General features: G+C 48.1%; 2 protein-coding genes across 6 annotated transcripts in view; both read left to right on the forward strand.

The window, feature by feature from the left end:
• The window catches only part of LOC310686845 (uncharacterized protein), a 51702-nt gene that overhangs the window by 8646 nt on the left and 18301 nt on the right, over positions 1–24755 (forward strand). For 3 of the 4 annotated variants that reach the window (XR_014516125.1, XM_083461197.1, XM_083461196.1), the window contains exon 1: positions 23877–24293. The exons of the other annotated variant lie outside the window; for it this stretch is intronic. The gene's annotated coding sequence lies outside the window, so the exon portion shown is untranslated. Of the gene's footprint in view, positions 1–23876; positions 24294–24755 lie in introns of those variants that run through there. 4 annotated transcript variants of the gene reach the window in all.
• The window catches only part of LOC310687040 (uncharacterized protein), a 73095-nt gene continuing 55037 nt past the window's right edge, over positions 6698–24755 (forward strand). The window contains exons 1-2 of one of the 2 annotated variants that reach the window (XM_083461681.1): positions 6698–7304; positions 7531–8605. In XM_083461681.1, coding sequence (XP_083317807.1) covers positions 6699–7028 — 330 coding nt within the window. In that variant the 5' untranslated portion in view covers position 6698 and the 3' untranslated portion in view covers positions 7029–7304; positions 7531–8605. Of the gene's footprint in view, positions 8606–24755 lie in introns of those variants that run through there. The other variant, XM_083461680.1, reaches the window with a different exon arrangement.

A 24755-nucleotide genomic window follows, 5' to 3' on the forward strand; every position in this document is an offset into this window, starting at 1 on the left:
TCCTTGCTGCCTCCTAAGTCTAGATCATTTATGAACAAGTTGAAAAGCCACAGGTCCCAATACTGATTCTTGAGGGGACTCCGCTTTCTGCTCCTCTCCATTCAGAGTACTGTCCCTTTCTTAGTACGTGTTCCCCCCTCCCTCCTTCCTTCTGTGCTGCAGAGGGAACCCTGCAGAAAAGTTCTGGGGTGAATTTTGCTTCCCCACACATCCAACACTGGTCAGCATTCAGGGAAATGGAAGAGGAAAGCTGGCCACAATCCAAGAGACTGAGGTCAGCAGAAAGCGAAGCAAAGCCTACTCCAAGGGAAACCTCTTCAGCTTCCAGCCCGTCTGCTCCCACCATGGCTGAAGAAGAATTGCCATTTGGGAACGGCACAGCTGAATGGAATCCCCACAATTGCTCCTGCTGGAGGAATAGGGGCACTTAGCCCTATACTCAAAGGTGATGGCCAGTGATAAGGAAAATCCTGGGTTGAGAGGTCCCAGCTCATTGGGGTGCAAGTCCCCCATGAGTCTGTGAGGTCAGTGAAAGAAGGAAGTTCCAGCCAAGTACAGTGGTACCTCGAATTACAAACGGCTCATGTTACAAATGCTTCACATTACAAACTCCGCTAACCTTGAAGAGGTACAGACCTCCGGAACGAATTAAGTTTGTAACTAGAGGTACCACTGTAATCTGGAGCAAACCAGCGATCAGTAGACCACGATCTTTATTGTTGTGCAAGAGATTTCCACACAGAGCAAGAACCCCGAGCCTGGGATGACATCAACCTTTTTAACTCCCCCCCCCCCTCACCCAGAATACATTTTGAGCAGCATCCTCACTAGTATGTCACAAGTGGGGAGGGGTATCAAAGGGTTACACAAGTTCAGCAGTTCCTCCTTCTATCAGGTACATCTCCGGACACCTCTCAAGTACCCACCCCCAGAGAACAATAAAACTATCGAAATACATCCTTGCCCTCAGGGCTTCTCCTGAGATGGGCTTCCAGAACACCTGGCTTGGCCAGCTGCCTCTGTGGAAGTCTATTGTCGCCCCTTGGTCACTCCCTGGGTGGGGCGAAGTGTACATGTTCTCACGCTCAGGGGATTATGGCAGGAGGCCCTGTACTCACTGCCTACGTGACTATCCGCTTCCAGGGTCATGGAGGAGGGTGAGGCCTAAATTCACCTTAAAATGGCGTTGGAATGGGAAGAATTGGTTAAAGAATGGCTATTATATGAATTTGCAAAGTTAGGTATCTTTCCCTGAGCTGTCAAGCTGAAAGGATACATTCAGACACAATCTTTGTAACATTCTAGCAACTTTAGGCAATCGAAACCAAAATGGATACATTTAATATACGTTGCCCATAGTCTAAGCAGCAGGAGGGCGCTGAGACAACCGTGCAAAGGTTGAGCTGAATGGCTGGTTTGCAGAGAGTTTCAGCTGTCTACGGATTCCCCCATTGGCTAGCTGTCAAAACATAGCACTCTTCATTGGTGAGCTTCAGTTATTCATAAATCCCATTCATAAAACACAAAGTCCGTAAATCCCATTCATAAAATGCAGAGACCGTGTTTTCCTGTATTTATACGATGTGTGTGTTGTTCTTGTGCGACTGAGGGAAGAGGGGTTTTGGACCCAGGGGATAATGTCAGATGGTAAACACACCCACCCTTGTAATTTCCATAACACCAGGATGGAATTCCCCCCACTCTTGTCACATGCAGCTGGGCTCACTTGCCAGAGCCACCTGGAGATCCTGACGGCAATAGCCATCATCCCTGACCACTGGTCTTGCTAGCTCAGGGTGATGGGAGCCGTAGTCCAAAAACCCTCTTCTCCCTGAAGGACAAAGGGGGGTTCACTTGCATCAGAGCGTCAGGTGAGCCCTGCAGGATCAGGCCCAAGGGGCCCCTGTCCTCCCAGGGGCCAAGCAAGGGCCTCTTCTGGGAAGCACACCGGCAGCACTTGAGCACCAGAGAAGGGGGGCTGCATCCAACTGGGGGGGCACATTTCTTCTAGGGACACGTTTCTGGGGTCCCCAAGGTGCGCCCCAGCCTGGCTCCACTCGGCCAGGGCAGCTGGTTTTGTTTCGCTGCAGGTGAGGCTGCCCAATGCAACGTGGGGCTCTTAGAAGGAACTTCGGGGGGGGGGGCGGAGGGGCTGTGGCACCAAGACCTAAAACACGGAGGGATCTAAGCACGTGGGGTGGGGGAGGGGAGCATTTTGCAATGCAAACCTTGTAGGGGGAAGGGACCCACTTTGCAGCTGGATCGCCGGGATCAGCCCCTCCCCCGCTCTCCTGATCCACGAAAGGAAAAAGGGAGGGGGAAACCTTCCTCTTCCTCTCCCCCCCTCAATTCTTTCCCTCCCCTCCCGGCACATCCTCCTCTCACCCCACAACCCCAGATCCCGCCCCCAAACGTCCCATCCCTTCCTCCTTCTCCTCCTCCAATCCGGCTTCTGCTCCAGGAGTGGGGAGTGTGAGCCCCCTCCCAAACTCTCTGCTTCTCCCGGAAGTGGAGCTTCCACTCCGGATTGCTACTCTGCTACGTAGCTCTAGAGGCGCTTTCGCAAAGGGGAGGGAGGAGGCAGGGGACCCCCCCCCCTGGATGTTGCAGGAAAGGAGAATCGGGAGCGAGGACAAAGAGGTAAAGGGGTCGCGGGGGGGGAGGGGGGTAAGGACCCAGAGACCCCCGCCAGCTCCCCCAAGCGCCTTCCGTGGGGCCTGGATCCCGGCACGCGTGCTGCGAAGGGGCGAATATGGGGCGCCCACCCACGAGGACTCCCTGGGGCGCGGAGAAGCGGGCCAGGAAAGGGTTAAGGGGTGCGGGAGGCGCCTGGATAGAGACCCCCCTGTCCCTCCCCATGTCGTCTTGGGGGCCCCTCCAAATAGAGATGGGGGCGCATGGCGAAGGGTGAGCCAAGGGGGACTCTGGGTGCAGGGGGCGCCAAGGGCGAAGGTAGCAGGGGGGCACCCCCGGGGCAAGGAAGCACAGCATGGGGGGGGGGAGAGATAGCCCGAGCGGCCGCCTTGGCTTCTCGCTCCCGCCCAGGAATCGACCCCCCGCACTTCAAGGCGACCAGAGAGGGATCCCTGGAAAGTGGGGGTCCTGCCTCCCCACCCTTCCTTCCCGCAAACTCCATCCTCTTACTGCCCCACAAGCCCCCATAAGACCCTGCCCTGTCCAGACACAGCCATTCTGCCCAGTCCAACCACTGGTCCCCTGGAGAGGAGAGGAAATCCCGAGAGGAAGAGGGGAGGGGGGAGGCCTTCTCAGAAGTGGCTCTTGGTTTTTGCAATCCCACCCAGGAAGCAGCCAGAAACCTTTCCCTCTCTCTCAGGCTTCCATCTTTAAGTCTCTTTTCCACTGAGGATGAGGATAATGTACACCTGTCATCAGAAACAGGGGTGCAGAGTCCATGGAATGGCTCTCAGGATTGATATGGAAGTTGCACCTCAAAAGCATTTCTGTTCCTCTTATTCTTCATAGGCCATGTCAGAGTGACTGACAAGCTGAGATACAACCCATCAGCATCCGATGACAGCGACTGCATGAATCTTCCCAGTGAAAGGAGCCATTTTCAGGATAGACATTGCCTGTGGCTGGAGGCTCTACACACCGGGTGTGCCTGTGCAGGCCAAAGACTGCCAGTATTAGCACAGGTGAGGTGTGTGTCATTCCCAAATTTACAGACTGTATGTGAATGAGAGTTAGTGGGTGGGATTATAGTTTACGGCAACCCTGTGATTTTCTCCACCCATAACATTTCGTGAGCTGATATTGCAGTACGAATTCCAAAATAACCACAGAAAATCACATGATAATAATAATAGTGCAGTGGTACCTCGGGTTAAGAACTGAATTCGTTCTGGAGGTCCATTCTTAACCTGAAACTGTTCTTAACCTGTGGTACCACTTTAGCTAATGGGATCTCCTGCTGCCGCCGCACAATTTCTGTTCTCATCCTGGAGCAAAGTTCTTAACCCAAGGTACTATTTCTGGGTTAGCAGACTCTGTAACCTGAAGTGTCTGTAACCTGAGGTACCACTGTAAAAGTTATAGTATTAGTATCTTCCTACAGCCACTCTGGGCAGCTTACAGTACATATAGGTAAAGGTAAAGGGACCCCTGACCATTAGGTCCAGTTGTGACCGACTCTGGGGTTGTGGCGCTCATCTCGCTTTATTGGCCGAGGGAGCCGGCGTACAGCTTCCAGGTCATGTGGCCAGCATGTCTAAGCCGCTTCTGGCGAACCAGAGCAGCGCATGGAAAGACCGTTTCCCTTCCCACCAGAGCGGTACCTACTTACCTGCTTGCACTTTGATGTGCTTTTGAACTGCTGCTAGGTTGGCAGGAGCAGGGGCCGAGCAACGGGAGCTCATCCTGTTGCGGGGATTCAAACCACCAACCTTCTGATCTAGACTCTGAGATGTAACCCACAACGCCACCCGTGTCCCTACAGTACATATACAAGACAGTAAAACATCAAACATTAAAAACCTCCTGATACAGCTGTCTTCTAAATGTCGGATGGTTGCCTCCTTCCTTGCCCTCTGAAGGGAGGGCATTCCATGGGGCAGGAGGCCCTCTGCCTGGTTCCCTGGAACTTCACTTCTAACAGCAAGGGAACCAGCAGAAGACCCTCAGAGGCAGACCTCTCTGTCCGGACTGAACGATGGGGGTGAAGATGCTCCGTCAGGTCCACAGGGCCGAGGCTGATGAGGGCTTTGGGTTGCAGATCTTGCTCCTCCATAATGATCGATGTATAGTTAGCAGAGTAGGAAAAAACACTCAGAAAAATTTGTTACTGAATGCAGATAAACTTAACAGGATCCAAAAAATAGCAAAAATGTAACTCACAGTAAAACCCTGACTTAGCATTCCAAAACAGCACTCAAGTAAGCAACAGCCAAGCAGAGTAGAGTAATATCAGAATAGGAAGTGGGAGCAGGCGCATTTCAATACTGCAATTTATATATAATTCAATGTCAGGGATCATGCTGTGTTATTAAAAATGATTGAGGATTATGAAAGGTTCCTGATGCATTACTACCATTTGACAAAATACCATTTTCATTTCCTAAAAATTGGGAACATGGGTAGGACATGGGAGAATGTAGGAGATGTTGAAATAAGCGAAGGTGGTAATGGCGTTTGATGTGCCCTTTTCCCTCTGTTATCTCTTTCCTGAAACCCAAACAGGATTTCCTTTATGCCCACTCTGAAAAAGGTGATGGAGAAGACAGAATTGCAGGGGACAGGGCACCATTAAAATGTGTGAAATGTGGAATATGCTTCACTGAATGAGCACACATAGTTCATATCAACGAACCCAAAAAGGAAATAACCCATTTAAAGGTATGGAGTGCGGAAAGAGCTTCTCTTTCAATGCAAAACTTAGAACACACCAGCGGACTCACAGAGAGAGAAAACGTTTTAAGTACAGGGAGTGTGGGAAGAACTTCAGTCAGAGTGGAAACCTTAAATTGCACAAACGGACTCACACAGGGGAGAAACCATATGAATGTATGGAGTGTGGAAAGAACTTTAATAATAGTGGAAGCCTTAGAAGACATCAACGGACTCACACAGGAGAGAAACCATATAAATGTATTGAGTGTGGAAAGAGCTTCAGTGATAAAGGAAACCTTAGGAAACATCAACGGACTCACACAGGGGAGAAACCATATAAATGTATCGAGTGTGGAAAGAGCTTTAGTGATAGTGGGAAACTAAGAATACATCAACGGACTCACACAGGGGAGAAACCATATAAATGTATCGAGTGTGGAAAGAGCTTTAGTGATAATGAAAATCTTAGAAGACATCAACGGACTCACACAGGAGAGAAACCATATAAATGTATTGAGTGTGGAAAGAGCTTCAGTGATAAAGGAAACCTTAGGAAACATCAACGGACTCACACAGGGGAGAAACCATATAAATGTATCGAGTGTGGAAAGAGCTTTAGTGATAGTGGGAATCTAAGAATACATCAACGGACTCACACAGGGGAGAAACCATATAAATGTATCGAGTGTGGAAAGAGCTTTAGTGATAGTGGAACTCTTAGTAAACATCAACGGACTCACACAGGGGAGAAACCATTTAAATGTATGGAGTGTGGAAAGAGCTTTAGTGATAGTGGGAAACTAAGAATACATCAACGGACTCACACAGGGGAGAAACCATATAAATGTATCGAGTGTGGAAAGAGCTTTAGTGATAGTGGAACTCTTAGTAAACATCAACGGACTCACACAGGGGAGAAACCATTTAAATGTATGGAGTGTGAAAAGGACTTCAGTCAGAATGGGCACCTTAGATCCCATCAACGGACCCACACAGGGGAGAAACCATTTCAATGTATCAAGTGTGGAAAGAGCTTTAGTGATAATGAAAATCTTAGAAGACATCAACGGACTCACACAGGAGAGAAACCATATAAATGCATTGAGTGTGGAAAGAGCTTCAGTGATAAAGGAAACCTTAGGAAACATGAACGGACTCACACAGGGGAGAAACCATTTAAATGTATCGAGTGTGGAAATGGATTTAGTGAAAATGGAAGCCTTAGACAACATCAACGGACTCACACAGGGGAGAAACCATTTCAATGTATCGAGTGTGGAAAGAGTTTTAGTGATAGTGGAACTCTTAGTAAACATCAACGGACTCACACAGGGGAGAAATCATATAAATGCATGGAGTGTGGAAAGAGTTTTAGTGATAGTGGAAGCCTTAGACAACATCAACGAACTCACACAGGTGAGAAACCATTTAAATGTATGGAGTGCGGAAAGAGCTTCAGTCAGAGTGCACACCTTAGACAACATCAGCGGACTCACACAGGAGGGAAACCTTTTAAATGTATGGAGTGTGGAAAGAGCTTCAGTTATAGTGGAAACCTGAGAGTACATCAACAGACTCACACAGGGGAGAAACCATTTAAATGTATCGAGTGTGGAAAGAGCTTCAGTCAGAATGGAAATCTTAGAAAACATCAGCAGACACACAGGGTAGAAACCATTTAAAGGTATGGACTGTAAAAGGAGCTTCAGTCAGAGTGGAACCCTAGATTTATGTCAACAAACTCACACAAAAGACAAACCATATAAATGTCAGGAAAGTAGACACAGGTTCAGTCCTAGTGGAATCCTACATCTACAGACTCATGGACAGGAATAACTTTTAACAGTTGACACCCTACAAACCCATCAACCCTCAAAGAGGAGAAGCTGTTTAAAGGGAAAGATTGCAGAAAGTGCTTTAGTTATAATGGAGTGTTTAAGGAACATCTAAGAGCCAGTGTGGTGTAATGGTTAAGAGTGGTAGATTCGTAATCTGGGGAACCATGTTTGCGTCTCCGCTCCTCCACATGCAGCTGCTGGGTGACCTTGGGCCAGTCACACTTCTCTGAATTCTCTCAGCACCACTCACCTCACAGAGGAAGGGAAAGGAGAATGTTAGCCGCTTTGAGACTCCTTCGGGTAGTGATAAAGCGGGATATCAAATCCAAACTCCTCTTCTTCTCAGAGGGGAGAACCCATTTGGATGTATGGAGTGAGGAATGTGTTCCTTTCAGAGTTTACTCTTCTTCACAGCAATGAACTCAACTCAGCAGAAAATCCATCTTAAAAGCATGTCATGTATTTGAGGTTCTGCTGTTTATGTGTAAAACTGCATAGTAATGAAATAATGAAGGTAATGTCTCACTCTAGTGAGTGTAATTTTAGATGTAAGGTACCTTTTGATAGTGAGGGGGAGTTGGTGAATCTGTATTTCTGGTGGTGAGTGAGGATTAGGGCTTGGCATATGTTGATCTCATCCTATACCGGTTTCTAGACCACATTGTGATAACCTTTGGAAAACAATGGATATGGCAATTCACCACGAATCACAGTGTGTGTTTCTGGGATGCCCATTTGCCTGGAAGCAGCCGGCAGAAAGCTTTGTTTTGTGAAGTCCCTGCAGATGCCGAGTTGCTGACTTCCCTCCCAGATGACAGGAAGCGAAAGACACACTTCCATTGCCCTGTGTCCTTCCAGCCTCTTTCCTCCCTTGCTTCCTTTTGCCAGTTTGTGTGCCAGACTTAGATATCTTGTGTGGTGTATTCTTTTACTGCTGAAACTTGATTGGCTCTCAGAAGCAAAGTTTTGTGCCTCACTGGGGACCCAGTGAGAACTGTATGCTTTGAAAGCTCAGTAAACTGTTACTGAAGAAGTCCTGCTGCCTCTCTGTGTGTTTTTGACCTCAGTGTGGGACTTGCTCTGCATGTGGCCCCCTACTCTGCTGCTACTTGCCTGGAGTTTGGTGAGCAGGAAGAGACTGGGGCAGAGAGCCGTTCAGGCTCAGAGGGAGGAGAGGAGGGGGCCAGGAGACCATCAGAGGGGGCCATCAGCTGAAGCATCCAGGGAGACTCCCCCTCCTGCTGCGACCAGATCCCCTCTCCTCTGGTCTCCTAGAGCACACAGAGAAACCCGGTTCAGACCCCATGAGCCTGTACATGATATTAAGAGGTATTTTTTTGTCCTAACATTTTAATCTCATTGACAATGAACTATATTTTCTGCCCATTCACCCCATTTGGAGAGCTCTTTTTGGAGCTCCTTTCAATCTCTCTTAGAATCATAGAATCATAGGGTTGGAAGAGACCACAAAGGCCATCGAGTCCAACCCCCTGCCAAGCAGGAAACACCATCAGAGCACTCCTGACATATGGTTGTCAAGCCTCTGCTTAAAGACCTCCAAAGAAGGAGACTCCACCACACTCCTTGGCAGCAAATTCCACTGTCGAACATCTCTTGCTGTCAGAAAGTTCCCCTTTTTGAAAATAGGGACAACAGTGACCCCTCTGTTTCTTTGTTCTTCCTTTTGCTACGAACATACCCATAAAAGCCTTTTTTGTTGCTTTTAACCTCTCTAGCAAGCCTGAGTTCATTCTGTGCTTTAGCTTTTCTGACTTTGTGTCTACACGTGCTGGCTATTTGTTTGAATTCCTCTTTGGTGGTTTCCCCCCTTTTCCATTTTTTGTACACATTCTTTTTTAATCTTAACTCAGTTAAAAGTTCTTTAGATAGCCACCCTGGCTTCTTTAGGCACCTTCCATGTTTCCGTCTCATTGGTATTGCCTGACGTTGTGCTTTTACTATCTCCCTCTTAACAAACTCCCAGCCATCATGAACTCCCTTTCCTTTTAGTATTACTGTCCATGGGATCTCACCCAGCACTTCCCTAAGTTTTATGAAGTCGGCTTTCTTAAAGTCAAGAAATTGAGTCCTAGTATGCTTGGCTGCTCCTTTCCGCTGTATAGTAAACTTCAGAAGAGCATGATCACTCGCACCTAATGATCCTTCCACTTCTACTCCACTAACCAGGTCATCAACATTGGTTAGGACCAGATCTAAAATGGCTGTTCCTCTTGTTGCTTCTCCCACTTTCTGGACAATGAAGTTGTCTGCAAGGCCAGTGAGGAATCTGTTTGACCTTATGCTCTTGGCTGAGTTTGACATCCAACAAATATCCGGGTAATTGAAGTCCCCCATTACTACTATCTCCCTTCCTTTTGCATGCTTGGCCATCTGTTCCAGGAAGGCATCATCTATGTCCTCCGTTTGGCTTGGGGATCTATAGTAAACTCCCACAATGAGGTCACTGTTATTCTTCTCTCCCTTAATTTTGACCCAAATGCTCTCACTTTGGCTTTGAGGTTCTAAATCTTGGATCTCTTCACAGGTATACACATCCCTGACATATAACGCCACTCCTCCTCCTTTCTTATCTGGTCTGTTTCTCTGAAATAGATTGCATCCCCTAATTATTACATTCCAATCGTGGGACTTATCCCACCAGGTTTCAGTGATGCCTATTATGTCATATTTAGTTTGCTGTACCAAGAGCTCAAGCTCATCTTGTTTATTTCCCATGCTTTGCGCATTAGTGTACAGACATTGAAGTCCATTAATCATTCCCCCGTGTCTCTTATTTAAGGATTTTTTCCTCCCACCACTAGGTCTGCGTGCTGTTTGCTCCATTTGGTCTATGACATTTGGATGATCATCTTCATCAACTGATAGACTCCTACCTTCAGGAGCACTGTCTCCCTCCCCCACATTAGTCAGTTTAAAGCCCTCCTGATGAGGTTTCTGAGATTTTTGGCAAAAACATTTCTCCCAACCGTTGTGAGGTGCAGCCCATTGCTTGCCAGAAGTCCATCTTCAATAAACTGCAGTCCGTGATCTAAGAATCCAAACCGTTCCTGTTTACACCATTTGCGAAGCCAGCTGTTCGCTTCCACTATTTTTCCCTCTTTCCCTGGGCCATGTCGTTCAACTGGGAGGACAGATGAGATGACAATTTGTGCATTTAATTGCTTCAATTTCCTGCCCAGAGCCTCGTAGTCTCTTTTGATCTTCTGGAGGCTATTGCTTGCAGTGTCATTGGTTCCCACATGAACCAAGAGGAAGGGGTATTTGTCAGTGGGTTTTATGATTCCTTGCAGTCATTCAGTTACATCTTGGATCTTAGCCCCAGGGAGACAGCACACTTCCCGAGACATCTTGTCAGGCCCACAGATCACTGCTTCAGTTCCCCTCAGTAGGGAATCCCCTATCACCACTACACGCCTCCTCTTAGGTTTGGTCGGGGGTCTTCTGTGAGCTGTCCGTTCCAAGTCGCCTGCACATTCCCTGAGTACTGACTTTGCTGCTCGTCTTCATATACCTGATCGACTGTAATGAGGGAGAGATCCTCAAATGGAGTCTGCTCTTCGTCTTCCATGTTAGGGGAGAGGACCTCAAAGCGATTGTGTATTTCTAAACAATCAGAGCGAACCCTGGGCCTCCTACTTCTTTGAGTCACGTTTCTCCATATATCTGGCTCTTGTGTTGGTGAACTAGCCTCCTTCTCAGGGGAGTCCTCTGTCTCCTCCTTGATGGAGACGGTGTGGTCTGTTGCTTCCAAGAAGAGCTCCAGCTCTCTAATTCTTTGGAGCGTAGCTACACGTTCCTCCAGTTGCTGGACTTTGTCTTCTAAGAGGGCAATCAACATACAATTGCTGCAGGTAAAGCTGCCTGCAACCTTTGGCAAGATGGCAAACATTGCGCAGGAACCGCAGGCGACTGCAGCTGTTCCCTCCCCCTCCATCTTGAGAACGTGTCGTTGGGGGTGGCTACAGCAGTCCTCCATCATAAAAAGCGTGAAGACAGGACAAATAACTCCCCCCACAGGAAAAACACCTAGGTCTCCCCCAACAAACGTTTGAGACTAGCTCCCCTAAATCTAAAAGATGGATCAAACTGCGTGCACCGCTGCCCTGCAAGCTCTGATAAGCTCCTCCCACAGCTAATCACCTGCCTCAACAGAAACCCTGCCACCTCTGACCTTTGCACAGGGAGAGCAGCTAATCAGCCACAAAAAAGGGTTCTTTGAAGAGCCCTAGACAATTTACTGCCATCAGCAAACTTTGCTCCCGCCTAACTCTAGATCATTTGTGAACAAGTTGAAAAGCCACAGGTCCCAATACTGATCTTGAGGGGACTCCGCTTTCTGCTCCTCTCCATTCAGAGAACTGTCCATTTACTCTCTTGATGTTTCAGAAGGAGGCTTGCCTCCGACAGAGGAGGCACATTTCTTCTAGGGGCACGTTTCTAGGGTCCTCAAGGTGCCCCCCAGCCTGCCTCCACTCAGCCAGGGCAGTTGCATTTTGTTTTGCTGCAGGTGAACTTTCTCCCTGCAACATGGGGTCTTAAAGGAACTTTGACGGGGGGCAGAGGGGTCACAGCTTCCCCACACTTGTGAAGGTGCCATGGGGGGAGGGGGAGGCAGGCATAATTGGGGGAGGGAAGTGGCGTGGAGGAATGAGCGAGACGGAGCTTCTGGAGCCTGTGCTGCCCCCTCCCTGCCTGCTCCCTGAAACTTTCCTGAGCCTCTCCCCTTTTCATTTCAATGACTGGGGGTCCCGCACAGCCCTCAGGGCACCTCAGTATCTTGGGAGGGGGGAGCTATTTTGTTTGCTGAGGGCAGGGACACAATCCTGTCTCGTTGCGGGGTGTCAGGCTTTTAGATAAGAGGCTCAGGTGGAAAAGCACTGAGAAGGAAAAAATCTTGGAGTGCTGATTTCCTCCGCTGCCCAGCTCCCCAGGGGGCCACACCCCGCAGTCCCTCCGGGGTCAGCAAAGAAGGAGAATCCAGGCAAGTTAAAGGAGCAAAACAGCGGTCAGTAGACCTGATCTTTATTTGTAGCAACAAGGTTCAAACACACAAGGAGTAGGAACCCCGAGAAGATGGTTGCATGAACTTTTAAGACTTTTACCCCCTTTCCCAGAATAAATTCTCCAACAACTTCATCAATAGATGACATGGAGTTTTTTCGGGGGTTGTTGCTGTTGGCGTTTTGTATTTATATTTCAGGTCTTGTCGTGATTCATATGGAAATTGTTCAATTTTTCAATCCCAGCATTCCAAACTAACCCTATCGCCCTCTAGCTTCAGCCACAATACTTTTATTAGCTTCACTGAATGATGGGGGGGGGGGGGTTTCCTGCTACAGCATCCAATAAATTTCACTAAGAAGAAAGGTAAGATTCTGCTCTTAGGCAAGAAGAATCAGCTGCACAAATATAAGATGGGGGGTACCGGGCTTGCCAGTAGTACACCTTAAAGGTAAAGGGACCCCTGACCATGAGGTCCAGTTGTGGCCGACTCTGGGCGTGTGGCGCTCATCTCGCTTTACTGGCCGAGGGAGCCGGCATACAGCTTCCGGGTCATGTGGTCCACGAAGGTTGTCTGCTACACATTGCTGTTTCTTTCTGTGCATTAAATGGTGTTTTGTTTCATTGGGATCGTCCTGCTGCACGTTTGAATTGTTGGTTCTCCTTTTAATGTCTTAATGGAATTCTCTTCTTGTGTGATTTAGCGACGGACATTAATCTCAGTGTAAATGGGTGGAAGTCTACATTGTGTTCTTAAAATCCTTCTGCCTGATCCAGATGGAAGGATCCCCTCTCTGCTCCCCATGTGCTGTTCTTGGGGGGGGGGAAGAGACCCTTTGTGGCGCAACCGGGGATGTTTTTGGGGTGCTCTCTCTGTGACGGGGGCGGTGACTTTTTGAGGGTGTACAAATTGCAACGCGCTTTAGTCCTGGGCTGCTTCACTCCTTGGGGGGGGGGGTGTCGGGTGGGGGCGTGTGTGCAAAATACAAAGCCCCATTTTTCCCATAACACAGGAGTCACAGGGCCCAACCCGCTCCTCAATCCCTCCCCTTTCCTCCCCTCCTCCTCTCAACCCGCCCCCACAACCCCAGATCCCACCCCCAAACGTCCCACCTCTTCCTCCTCCTCCTCCAATCCGGCCTCTGTTCCGGGAATGGGGGGGTGAGCCCCCCTCCCAACCTGCCTGCTTCTCCCAGAAGTGGAGCTTCCACTCCAGATTGTTACTCTGCCCCATAGCTCTAGTCTAGGGGGGGCGCTTTTGGAAAGGGGAGGGAGGAAGCAGGGGACCCCCCCTCGTGGATGTTGCAGGAAAGGAGAATCGGGAGCGAGGAGAAAGAGGTAAAGGGGTCGCGGGGGGGGGGTGTCGGAAATGCACTGGGAGGCAGTGAAGATCCTTTTAGGACCACTGCTCCCAGTTACTAGTCCAGCTGCCACATTCTGGATTAATTGCAGTTTCTGGGTCACCTTCAAAGGTGCCATGCAGAGCACATGGCAGTAGTGAGTCCAAAATGACCCCAAACTTCACACCTGATCATTTAGTGGCACAGTTACCCCATCAGGACCAGGGAGTTTCTCCCCCAACCTGCCAGACCCCTGCCCCCCAAAAACAGTACTTCTGTCATGTTATGATTCAAGCTCAATCTGTTAGCCACCGTCCATCCTCAAACCGCCTCACACAGGACCTTCACCGCCTTCACTGGTTCTGATTTGAAAGAGAGGAAGAGGTGGGTGTCATCCACATACTGGTGAACACCCAGACCAAACCCCCTGATGATCTCTCCCAGGAGGAAGGAGGGGAACCACTGCATAACAGGGCCCCCAGCTCCCCAAGAGGGTCCAGAAGGACACCATGGCCAAAGGTCTCCAAAGCCTCTGAGAGATCCAGCAGAACCAGGAAACAGCTTTCCTCTCAATTGGAGATAATCAGCCAGGGCAGTTCAAGTCCCATGATGAGGCCTGAATCCCCATTGGAAGGATCATGGTGGCAGGAGCTTTCCTGGTCCTGCAGCCTACAAAAGCTTCAGCCACAATACTTTTATTAGCTTTCAAGGGGCCACTGGATACTTTGTCTTTTCAAATACTTTTACAGGGACGTAGGATGTAAACAGCACTTCTGTTTTCCTTGTTCCACATCGGAGAGACTTTGATAAACAGGTTTGAGCTCATTTCTGCACTTGAAACCGCTGTGTTAGCAACACTGCCAGCCTGGGCAGTGTGCTTGGGGGTCCTGGGCTGTCTATACAACAAGACCCCCTTCTCAGCCTGGCTGATATGGTCCCAAGGAAAGTAGAGCAGTATGTTTGGCACCAGCTTGGCTGCAGGAGTTGAATGAAGAAGGTGTGCAGGACACCATCCAACCGTCTTAGAGACTCCACTCTGGATTTGTGTAGGTTTTCCTCAGTTCAGTCCTGAGTCACTAGCCTGGTAGAAGTTCACAAGATGAGACGCGAGGTCCGAAACAGGGAGCCCGGCGGGGTCAGGAACACTCAAAGAACAGAAGCGGGAAGCCGGGCAGGAAACAGGAACACTGGAAGGTCTGAAACAGGGAGCTGGGCGGGTACAGGAACGCTGGAAGGTCAGAGGCAGGAAGCCGGGCGAGGAACAGGAACACTGGAAGTGCAGGTCTAGGTCCAGGTAAGAACAGGAACTCCACAACGACGTTGCTCCCGCAACCTGGGACTGGGCTGACTGACCTTTATCTTCTCTAAGGCCAGGGGCAGTCCCGGCCCCCAGAAGCCCCGCCTCTCCTGGCCTTAAGGCGAGCACTCCTCCTGGGAGCAACCAGTTCCCTTCGCCTCTCTACCCTAAGCCTCTGCAGTTCAGGAGAGGCTGAAGGGTTACTGGGCCCCGGGGGAGGCTCACCTGTAGACACTGAGTCCTCAAGCACCTCTGGGGCCAGAATGGTTTCACCTGGTGCCTGCTCCTGAGGATCTGGCACAGGTGCAGGCTCCTCAGAATCCAGGCCTTGCCCCAGTTCAGCCGGCCCTGGAGGCGGGGACTCCTGTGCCGGCTGGGATTCCTCCAGTTCACTCTCAGAATCGGAATCCCAGGCCATCACATCTGCACAGAGACAAGAGAATTAGGAAGCATCATTGTATTAAACCAAAGCCAAAGATCCAGAAGGAATTGTCAGCTGGTATAGCAGTGCAACACTTCAGGCCATTTTTTGGCACAAAGAGGACAGATCAGTGTGATTTTTCATTCTAAGCACTAGCAGGGCTTTTGTTGCACTGCCCACTGTGATCCAAGTCAATCTTGCTTGTGTTCCTTTTGCCCACAAGAATTCTAAAGTACACAATCAATATCAGGCTGCAGAACTAGCTGGAACATATCCAAGGGAAAGCATATTATTGTTCAGAGGTGCTTTCCTTTCACAAGAGATTAAGGGAAAATGAACACAGAAAAAAAGTATCATCTTACATAAGTTATATGAGGATGAGCCTGCGGAGGAAGGAGGGAAAGAGGGACGAGGAGAGAGGGGTGTGTCTTGGCCAGGAGCAAGCTGAGGGGGCCGGCAGGGTTTCTGGATAGATGGCTCACATCAACGAACTCAAACGGGAGAACATATGACAGTGGCAGAAGTCTCACTGATAGTGGAAAACGTAGAACACATCAGCTGATTCACGTAGGCAAGAAAGGATTTGAATGCAGGGAGTGCGGAAAGAACTTCAGTCAGAATGGACACAAGTTTACATCAACAGATTTACACAGGGGAGAAACCATTTAAATGCATGGAGTGTGGAAAGAGCTTCAGTCAGAATGGAAGCCTTTAATTACACCAGCGAACTCACACTGGTGAAAAACCATATAAATGTATGGAGGGTGGAAAGAGCTTTAATAATAGTGGAAGCCTTAGAACACATCAGGAGACTCACATCGGTAAGAAACGATTTAAATGCATCGAATGTGGAAAAAGCTTCAGTCAGAGTGGACACTTTAGACAACATCAACGGATTCACACAGGGGAGAAACCATTTAAATGTTTGGAGGGCGGAAAGAGTTTTTGTGAGAATGGAAAGCTGAAATTACACCAGCAGACTTATACGGGTGAAAAGCCGTATGAATGTATGGAGTGTGGAAAGAACTTGATTCATATAGGAACCCTTAGATCGCATCAACGGACTCACACAGGGGGAAAGCCATATGAATGTATGGAGTGTGGAAAGAGCTTCAGTCAGAGTGGACACCTTAGACAACATAAACAGACTCACACAGGGGATAAACCATTTAAATGTATGGAATGTGGAAAGAGCTTCAGTTTCAATGCAAACCTTATAACACATCAACGGACACACATGGGAGAAACCATTCAAATGTATGGCAAAGATAGGACGCTTCATAATAAATCTTAAGGTATGGCAATGAGAATCCGTCTCTCTCTTTACTATCTGTAAATAACTTATATTTAATTCTAGGTTTTTTTCCTTGCCATATAAACTTTGATAATACTTTTTGCCAATCTTCCTCAAAAGGACAGTTTCGGAAATAAAAACCCCAAGGTGGTTATCATCAATGGAAGCAAAGGCTCAGAGAAAACTCAATATGGAGGCCAACTGGCCGAAATCTTGGGAAATCTTGGAACAGGATGGAGACAAATTGAAATTGCAGAGTTTTGAGAAATTAAAAGCTAAAGTGCGAGATTGGCTACATTATTACCAAATAAGAGAGGCCTACAATTTAGATAAAAAAATTGGCTTCCAGGTGGAGAAATCAAAATTGGAAACAGAACTGTTAGATCCCAAAACTAAGATACTTTCAAGAATGTATAACTTGCTGTTAAAATGGAATACACAGGATGAATCGGTTAAATCTGCTATGATTAAATGGGCACAAGATATTGGTCATAATATTATGTTTGCTGACTGGGAACAGTTGTGGACCACCGGTATGAAATTCACGGCATGTAATGCCTTAAGAGAGAATATTATGAAAATGATATATAGGTGGTACATGACACCAGTCAAGCTAGCAAAAATCTACCATGTGTCTGATAATAAATGTTGGAAATGTAAGGAAAATGAAGGTACATTCTTTCACCTTTGGTGGACGTTCCCAAAGATTAAGGCTTTCTGGGAGATGATCTATAATGAAATGAAAAAGGTATTTAAATATACCTTCCTGAAGAAACCAGAGGCCTTTCTCCTGGGCATAGTTGGCCAATTGGTGCTAAAGAAGGATAGAACTTTCTTTATGTATGCTACAACAGCAGCAAGAATACTTATTGCAAAGTATTGCAGCAAGTACTTGTTGCAAAGATTTACCCACCCTGGAAGAGTGGCAGATGAAGGTGATGGACCATATGGAACTGGCGGAAATGACTGGCAGAATCCGAAACCTGGGAGAAGAGTTGGTGGAAGAAGATTGGAAGAAATTTAAAGACTATCTGCAGAAACATTGTAAAATTAATGAATGTTAAAATGATGTTGGATTGAAAATAGTGGCATTAACAACAAAACTAATAAGAATATGTAAAAATGAATTGAAATTAATGAATATATAGAGTTATAAAATGTTAAGATATAGAGTTGAGATTAATGAAAGAGGGTAAGGATTTGCTGATTTGATTAGGTCAATGGGAATACAAGAAAGGGAGGTGAGAGGAGGTCAAAGAAACAAGCAAACGAGCTTAAAGTTTAAAAAAACTGGATTCGTTTTTAATTTTTTCTTAATTCTTTTTTGTTTTTTGTATGTTGTTTTTGTTCTCTTTTTTATGTATGTTTTTGTAAAACTTAATAAATATTTATATCCAAAAAAAAAATAAAAGGACAGTTTCATCCTTTCTTTTCACTTTATTATTTAATCTGTGCACATTCCATGTCAAAAAAATTAAATCTATTGTACTGATTATATAGGTTTAAATAATATATTTTAAAATTATTATTATTCTTCCTTATCCTCTCCTTCCTCTTCCCCTAGCTCTGGTGTGCCTTCCTCCTTTCCCCCTGCTCCTTAGCATATCTTTTCCCAGAAATTTCAGTTTCCTGAGGGCTTTTCATCTTGAATTTTTTGTCCTTATAATAGAAAGACATTCCCTCAGGAAACTTTCATCTGTATTGGATATTATTTCTCCTTAGGACACTTGCTAAAGTTGTAGGCCTCTCTTTCCTTCAAAAAAACCCCCCAAAAACTTTTAGGGACCTCTTTATAAATTATGATCATTTTCTCATCAATGCAGTCCATCCATCCCCCCTTGATTCATCCACAAAATTGTATCTTTCAAACCTCTGGAATTGAAGAAAATTAGGCAATCTCCTGGGAATTTGTTAGATTTGGCATATCTTGTCTTGATTCTTAAAATTTTATCAGTTGTGGCTGCCACATCCTCATCCTTCAATTGAAGCCAATTTGCAACTTCCACAATTAACTTATTCCCAATATCCTCTTCTGCCAGTTCCAGCACCCCTCTGAATCTCAGATTCAATTCCTCCTTCTTCACTTCAATCATTGCAAGAGCATCCAGTGTCTCCTCAAGTAGTTTAGTCAACTCTGTCACGTCTCCTTTAACTTTGTCCCCTTCTTTCCTTGTGTCTTTGACTTCTTTCTGTACTTTTTAATTGAGTCATCTAATGTTTGTGTTTTAGTCTTTACCTCATTAATTTGTCCTTTTAATTCTGTAATTGATTGGTCAAATTTCTTTTCCATTCCAGTAAGCTTACTTTCCAAATTCTTTTCCATAGTCCTTAATGTCCTTGATGTCTTTTTTGATCTCAGCAGACATCTCTAAAATCTCATTTCTGGGTTCCAGTTATTGTTTGGAATTCCTTCTGTCTCTTGGTGTTGACCCTGCACGCCATAATTCCACTTAACGATCCTTTTTACTTTATTTTTCTAACTGCCACCACTAGTTGTCCCTCTTTCCTTTTTCCAAATTTTATTAACATAATTTATTTTTAGTTAGTTCTTTTTAGCTCCTTTACTATGTCAATAACCTCTCACTAGAGAGAGAGAGAGAAATGAGAGAGAGAGAGAGAGAGAGAGAGAGAGAGAGAGAGAGAGAGAGAGATTCTTCTCTGCCAGTAGGTGGTGCTTTATATACGCTTCTGTGTAGTGCACCCTCTAACTTATCTCTCCTGCCTCTTGTTTTGTCTTTCTTCTCCCTTTTAATCCCTTTCCCACCAAACATACTGTTTGCCTACTTTCACTTTCCTTGTCTTCCTCTCAATGGAAGGAGAAAATTACAAACGGTTATCAGAACCACTTCAGAAAATACCAAGGGGTATACTACACAGTTATTAATCAATGATGAAACAAATCCGCCTGCAGAAGGTCCCGGGTCCAATCCTGGCGACTCAAAGCAGGGCTGCCTGAAACCCTGAAGGTGATACTGTCGGCCAGTTGCAGGCAATACTGAGCTGAGTGGGCCTGGCTCAAGGGGAGGCAGATTCCTACGCAGCAAGGCCTGCGCACTCGGGGATTGGAGAAGGAGGGGGGAACTGTGTACCCCCCACCCCAAACCTTGGCTACTCTGCCCCTGCCCCACACGTGGGGGTAAGAGGGGGGAGGGAAGCAGGGTGAAGACTTGGCACCAATGTAAGGCGAAGCGTGGGGGCAAAGGGGGGAAGAACTGCAGGGCGCCCTCTGCACCCACCACCCTGGAGGGGGAGGGGGGAGAAGGAGTTTGCCCCCCCCACTCAGCCAGTCTCTATTGCACATGACCCGAAAGCTGTACACCGGCTCCCTCGGCCAATAAAGCAAGATGAGCGCCGCAACCCCAGAGTCGGCCACGACTGGACCTAATGGTCAGGGGTCCCTTGACCTTTACCTAACGACCTTCTTGACCTGCTGCTTATCCTGTATCTAAATGATGTCAGAACATCAAACGATTTATTAATCTTGTGCTATAAATTATATCAGAATCTTGGCTCAAAAATATTCCTACATCATATACAGCTTGTCTTTGACCAATGGAGGATTTTCATGTCTTCTCTGTGAGGGAGGAGGGAGAGTGACTACAGGCTATAAAAGATCTGGACTGAAATGAGCTCTTGGCTCCCGTCTCACAGACGGGAGAATAGCTGCAGCTCCAAATAACATTCCCAGCTGGGGGTTTTCCATGCCTTCTCTGTGAAGGAGTGGGGAAAGGGGCTATGAGGCTTTAAAACTTGTGTGTAATCTTTTTGACTTGTACTGCTGGCTATTTTTTTTCTGCTGCAGTACCCGTTTGCAAAAATGTACTAATAAAATCTTCCTTTTACAAAGATTGTCCAAGATTATTTTCTTTTTAAGACTCTCAGTGCCTTAAGTTCTGGGGGACATTATTTCATTTCTAACACCCCCTTCACTCAGAATACATTTTGAGCAGCATCTTCACTAGTATGTCACAAATGGGGAGGGGTATCAAAGGGTTACACAAGTTCAGCATTTCTTCCTTCTATCAGATACATCTCCGGACACCTCTCAAGTACCCACCACCAGAACAATAAAACTATTGACATACATCCTTGCCCTCAGGGCTTCTCCTGAGATGGGCTTTCAGAACACCTGGCTTAGTCAGCTGCCTCTGTGGAAGTCTATTGTTGCCCCTTGGTCACTCCCTGGGTGGGGCGAAGTGTACGTTCTCTCTGTTAAGATATTGAAGCAATGCAGCCGCGAGCTGCTAGCTTGAAAACAGCACATGGTGGAATGTTAGGACTGTTCCGTGGGAAACAGAGGGACAGTCAATTCACAGTGCAGAGGGCACCGGAATTAGCTCAGAGTGTAATATGAGCTGTACAGGAAGTACAGCACGTGTTTGTTCTCTCTCGACTGCTGGAGTTTGAAGAGAGCAGTCATGTTTTTTGTAACGCTGCAAAGACAGAAATAAAGGAATGTAAATACGTTTCTGTCTCTCTCTTTCCCCTGCCCGGGAGGGGGCAGGAAAGGGGGGGTGTTCTTCTCACGCTGAGAAGGATCGCTAGCCTGTATCCTGCTGAGGTCAACAGGAGATCAAGCCGGGTGCCTGGAGAGTTGCCAGTTTCTCCTGATAAAGGCTTGATTTCCAACACTCTCACGCTCGGGGGATTATGGCATAGGCCCTGTACTCACTGCCTATGTGACTATCCGCTTCCAGGGTCATGGAGGAGGGTGAAGCCTAAATTCACCTTAAAATGACGTTGGAATGGGAAGAATTGGTTAAAGAATGGATATTATATGAGTTTGCAAAGTTAGGTATCTTTCCCTGAGCTGTCAAGCTGAAAGGATACATTCAGACACAATCTTTGTAACATTCTAGCAACTTTAGGCAATCGAAACCAAAATGGATACATTTAATATACGTTGCCCATAGTCTGAGCAGCAAGAGGGCGCTGAGACAACCGTGCAAAGGTTGAGCTGAATGGCCGGTTTGCAGAGAGTTTCAGCCGTCTACGGATTCCCCCATTGCCTAGCTGTCAAAGCATAGCACTCTTGATTGGTGAGCTTCAGTTATTAATAAATCCCATTCATAAAACACAAAGTCCGTAAATCCCATTCATAAAATGCAGAGACCGTGTTTTCCTGTATTTATACGATGTGTGTGTTGTTCTTGTGCGACTGAGGGGAGAGGGGTTTTGGACCCAGGGGATAATGTCAGATGGTAAACACACACACGCTTGTAATTTCCATAACAGCAGGAAGGAATTCCCCCACCCTTGTCACATGCAGCTGGGCTCACTTGCCAGAGCCACCTGGAGGGCATGACGGCAATAGCCATCATCCCTGACCACTGGTCTTGCTAGCTCAGGGTGATGGGAGCCGTAGTCCAAAAGCAGCTGGAGACCCAAGTTTAGGAAACCCTGTTCTCCCTGAAGGACAAAGGGGGGGGGTTCACTTGCACCAGAGCGTCAGGTGAGCCCTGAAGGATCAGGCCCAAGGGGCCCCTGTCCTCCCAGGGGCCGAGGAGGGGCCTCTTCTGGGAAGCCCACCGGCAGCACTTGAGCACCAGAGAAGGGGGGAGGTGCATTTATTCTAGGGACACATTTCTGGGGTCCCCATGGTGCCCCCCCGCCTGGCTCCACTCGGCCAGGGCAGCTGGTTTTTGTTTCGCTGCAGGTGAGCCTGCCCCGTGCAACGTGGGGCTCTTAAGGGAACTTCGGGGGGGGGGGAGAGAGGGGCTGCAGCTTCCCCGCACTTGCGAAGCAGCTCTAGGAGCGGAGGGGAGGCAGGCAGCAGGAGGGCGATGGGGAGGAACCAGCGAGAAGGAGCTTCTGGAGCCTGGGCAGCCCCCTCCCCGCCTGCTCCCTGAAAGTTTCCAGAGCCCCCCTTTTCATGTCAAGGATTGGGGGACACAGCATCCCGGGGTTGCTTTGCTTGGGAGGGGGGGAGCTATTTTGCTTCCTGAGGGCAGGAATAGAATCATAGAATCATAGAGTTGGAAGAGACCCCAAGGGCCATCGAGTCCAACCCCCTGCCAAGCAGGAAACACCATCAGAGCACTCCTGACATATGGTTGTCAAGCCTCTGCTTAAAGACCTCCAAAGAAGGAGACTCCACCACACTCCTGAGACAGGAGTCACAATCCTGTCACGTTGTGTTGTGTCTGGCTTTTAGGTAAGGGGGGTGAGGGTCAGGTGGGAAAGAGTTGAGAAGGAACATACCCCGGGGTGCGGATTTCCTCTGCTGCCCAGCTCCTCAGGGTGCCACTCCCCGGGGGTCCCTCCGGTCAGCAAAAGAAAGAGTCTCCAGCCAAGTTAAAGAAGCTAACAGTGGTCAGTTGACCTGATCTTTATTTGTTGCAACAAGGTTCAAACACACAAAAAGTAGGAACATATGATGGCATGAACTTTTAATGGCTTTTACCCCCTTCCCCATAATAAATTTTCCAACAACTTCATCAATACATGACATGGCCCCCCCCCCCACAATTTTTTCTTCCCATTTCCCACAATACATTTTTCGACAGCATCATAGATGCATCACAAATATGTCACAAAGTAGGAGTCTTTGGCGTTTAGAAACATGAGCCCGTCACCCACCCCGTCAAAAACCCCAATTTCCCAAACCTTTTAACTGCCCTCTTCCCCAAAGAACGTAAGAGTATTTGCCCATCCCCCAGCTGAAAGGCTTTCCTGCCCTTCTCCCTTCAAAGTATCAGGATTCAACCCGCCATCCCGTTGGATTTCTGCCTGGGGCATGTGCTGCCCTTGATCGCCTCCTGCCTCCTAAGGGGTTATGGAGTCAGGGGGAGCCCTGGATCCCCTAATTGGAGACGAGTCATTAGCCATTGGAACCAAGGAAACCGGTCAAACCGTAGAATTTTGGAGATTATTTGACGTTTCTTCAGCTTTCTATATTAGATAGTCGAGGAAACAGTCCCGATTCACGGTATCCGCTTCTGGCTCCAATTGTATCGGCTGCTTTTCTGAGCCTCTTGGCTGTTGTGCAGGGACGGGGCCTGTGTCCACGGTCCTTGACCTGGCCTGAGTCAGAGCTGGGATTTGGGGGGAGTCGCTTAGCTGCCCCCCTCCATTCCGGGTTTGAACAGCACCAAGACCTAAACACGGAGGGATCTAAGCTCGTGGGGTGGGGGAGGGGAGGATGTTGCAATGCAAACCTAAACTAAACTAAACTAAACTAAACTAAACTAAACTAAACTAAACTAAACTAAACTAAACTAAACTAAACTAAACTAAACTAAACTAAATAAACTAAACTAAACTAAACTAAACTAAACTAAACCTAAACTAAACTAAAACCTAAACTAAACACGGAGGGACGGGACCCACTTTGCAGCTGGATCTCCGGGATCAGCCCCTCCCCCGCTCTCCTGATCCAGAAGGAAGAGGGGAGGGGGGAAACCTTCCTCTCCCCCCTCAATTCTTTCCCTCCCCTCCCGGCACATCCTCCTCTCACCCCGCCCCCACAGCCCCAATTCCCGCCCCCCATACGTTGCACCCCTTCCTCCTCTTCCTCCTCCTCCTCCAATCCGGCTCTTCTGTTACAGGAATGGGGGGGGGTGAGCCCCCTCCCACCCTGCCTGCTTCTCCCGGAAGTGGAGCTTCCACTCCGGATTGCTGCTCTGCCCCGTGGCTCTAGGGGGGCGCTTTCGGAAAGGGGAGGTAGGAGGCAGGGGACCCCCCCCCCGTGGATGTTGCAGGAAAGGAGAGGAGAATCGGGAGCGAGAACAAAGAGGTAAAGGGATCGCGGGGGGGGGGAGGGGAGAAAGGACCCAGAGACCTCGCCAGCTCCCCAAATCGCCTTTCGTGGGGCCTTGATCCCGGCACGCGTGCTGCGAAGGGAGCTTTCTTCGCAGGGCGGACCCCTCGCCCCGTTTCCCAGGCTCCGCGCGTCCCATGAAAGGGTTAAGGGGCGCGAGAGACGCCTGGATAGAGACCCCCCAGTCCCTCCCTTGCTCCTGTTCGGGGGGGGCATAGGATGGAGAGATGGGGCGCGCAGGGCGAGGTGTCAGTCGCGCAAGAGTGCAGGGGAAACTGCGGGAGAGAGGGAGGGGGAAGGGAAGAGGAGCACTGGGGGGGAGAGATAGGAAGACCAGTTTTTTGGGGGGGAGGTCTCAATCGTGGCTTCCTTGAGCAATCTTCGAAGGGGCCGCCTTGGCTTCTCCCTCCTGCCCAGGAATGCCCCCCCTTCAGGGCG

Source organism: Podarcis liolepis, assembly GCF_965112155.1.
Source record: "Podarcis liolepis genome assembly, chromosome: 10".
NCBI lineage: Eukaryota > Metazoa > Chordata > Lepidosauria > Squamata > Lacertidae > Podarcis > Podarcis liolepis.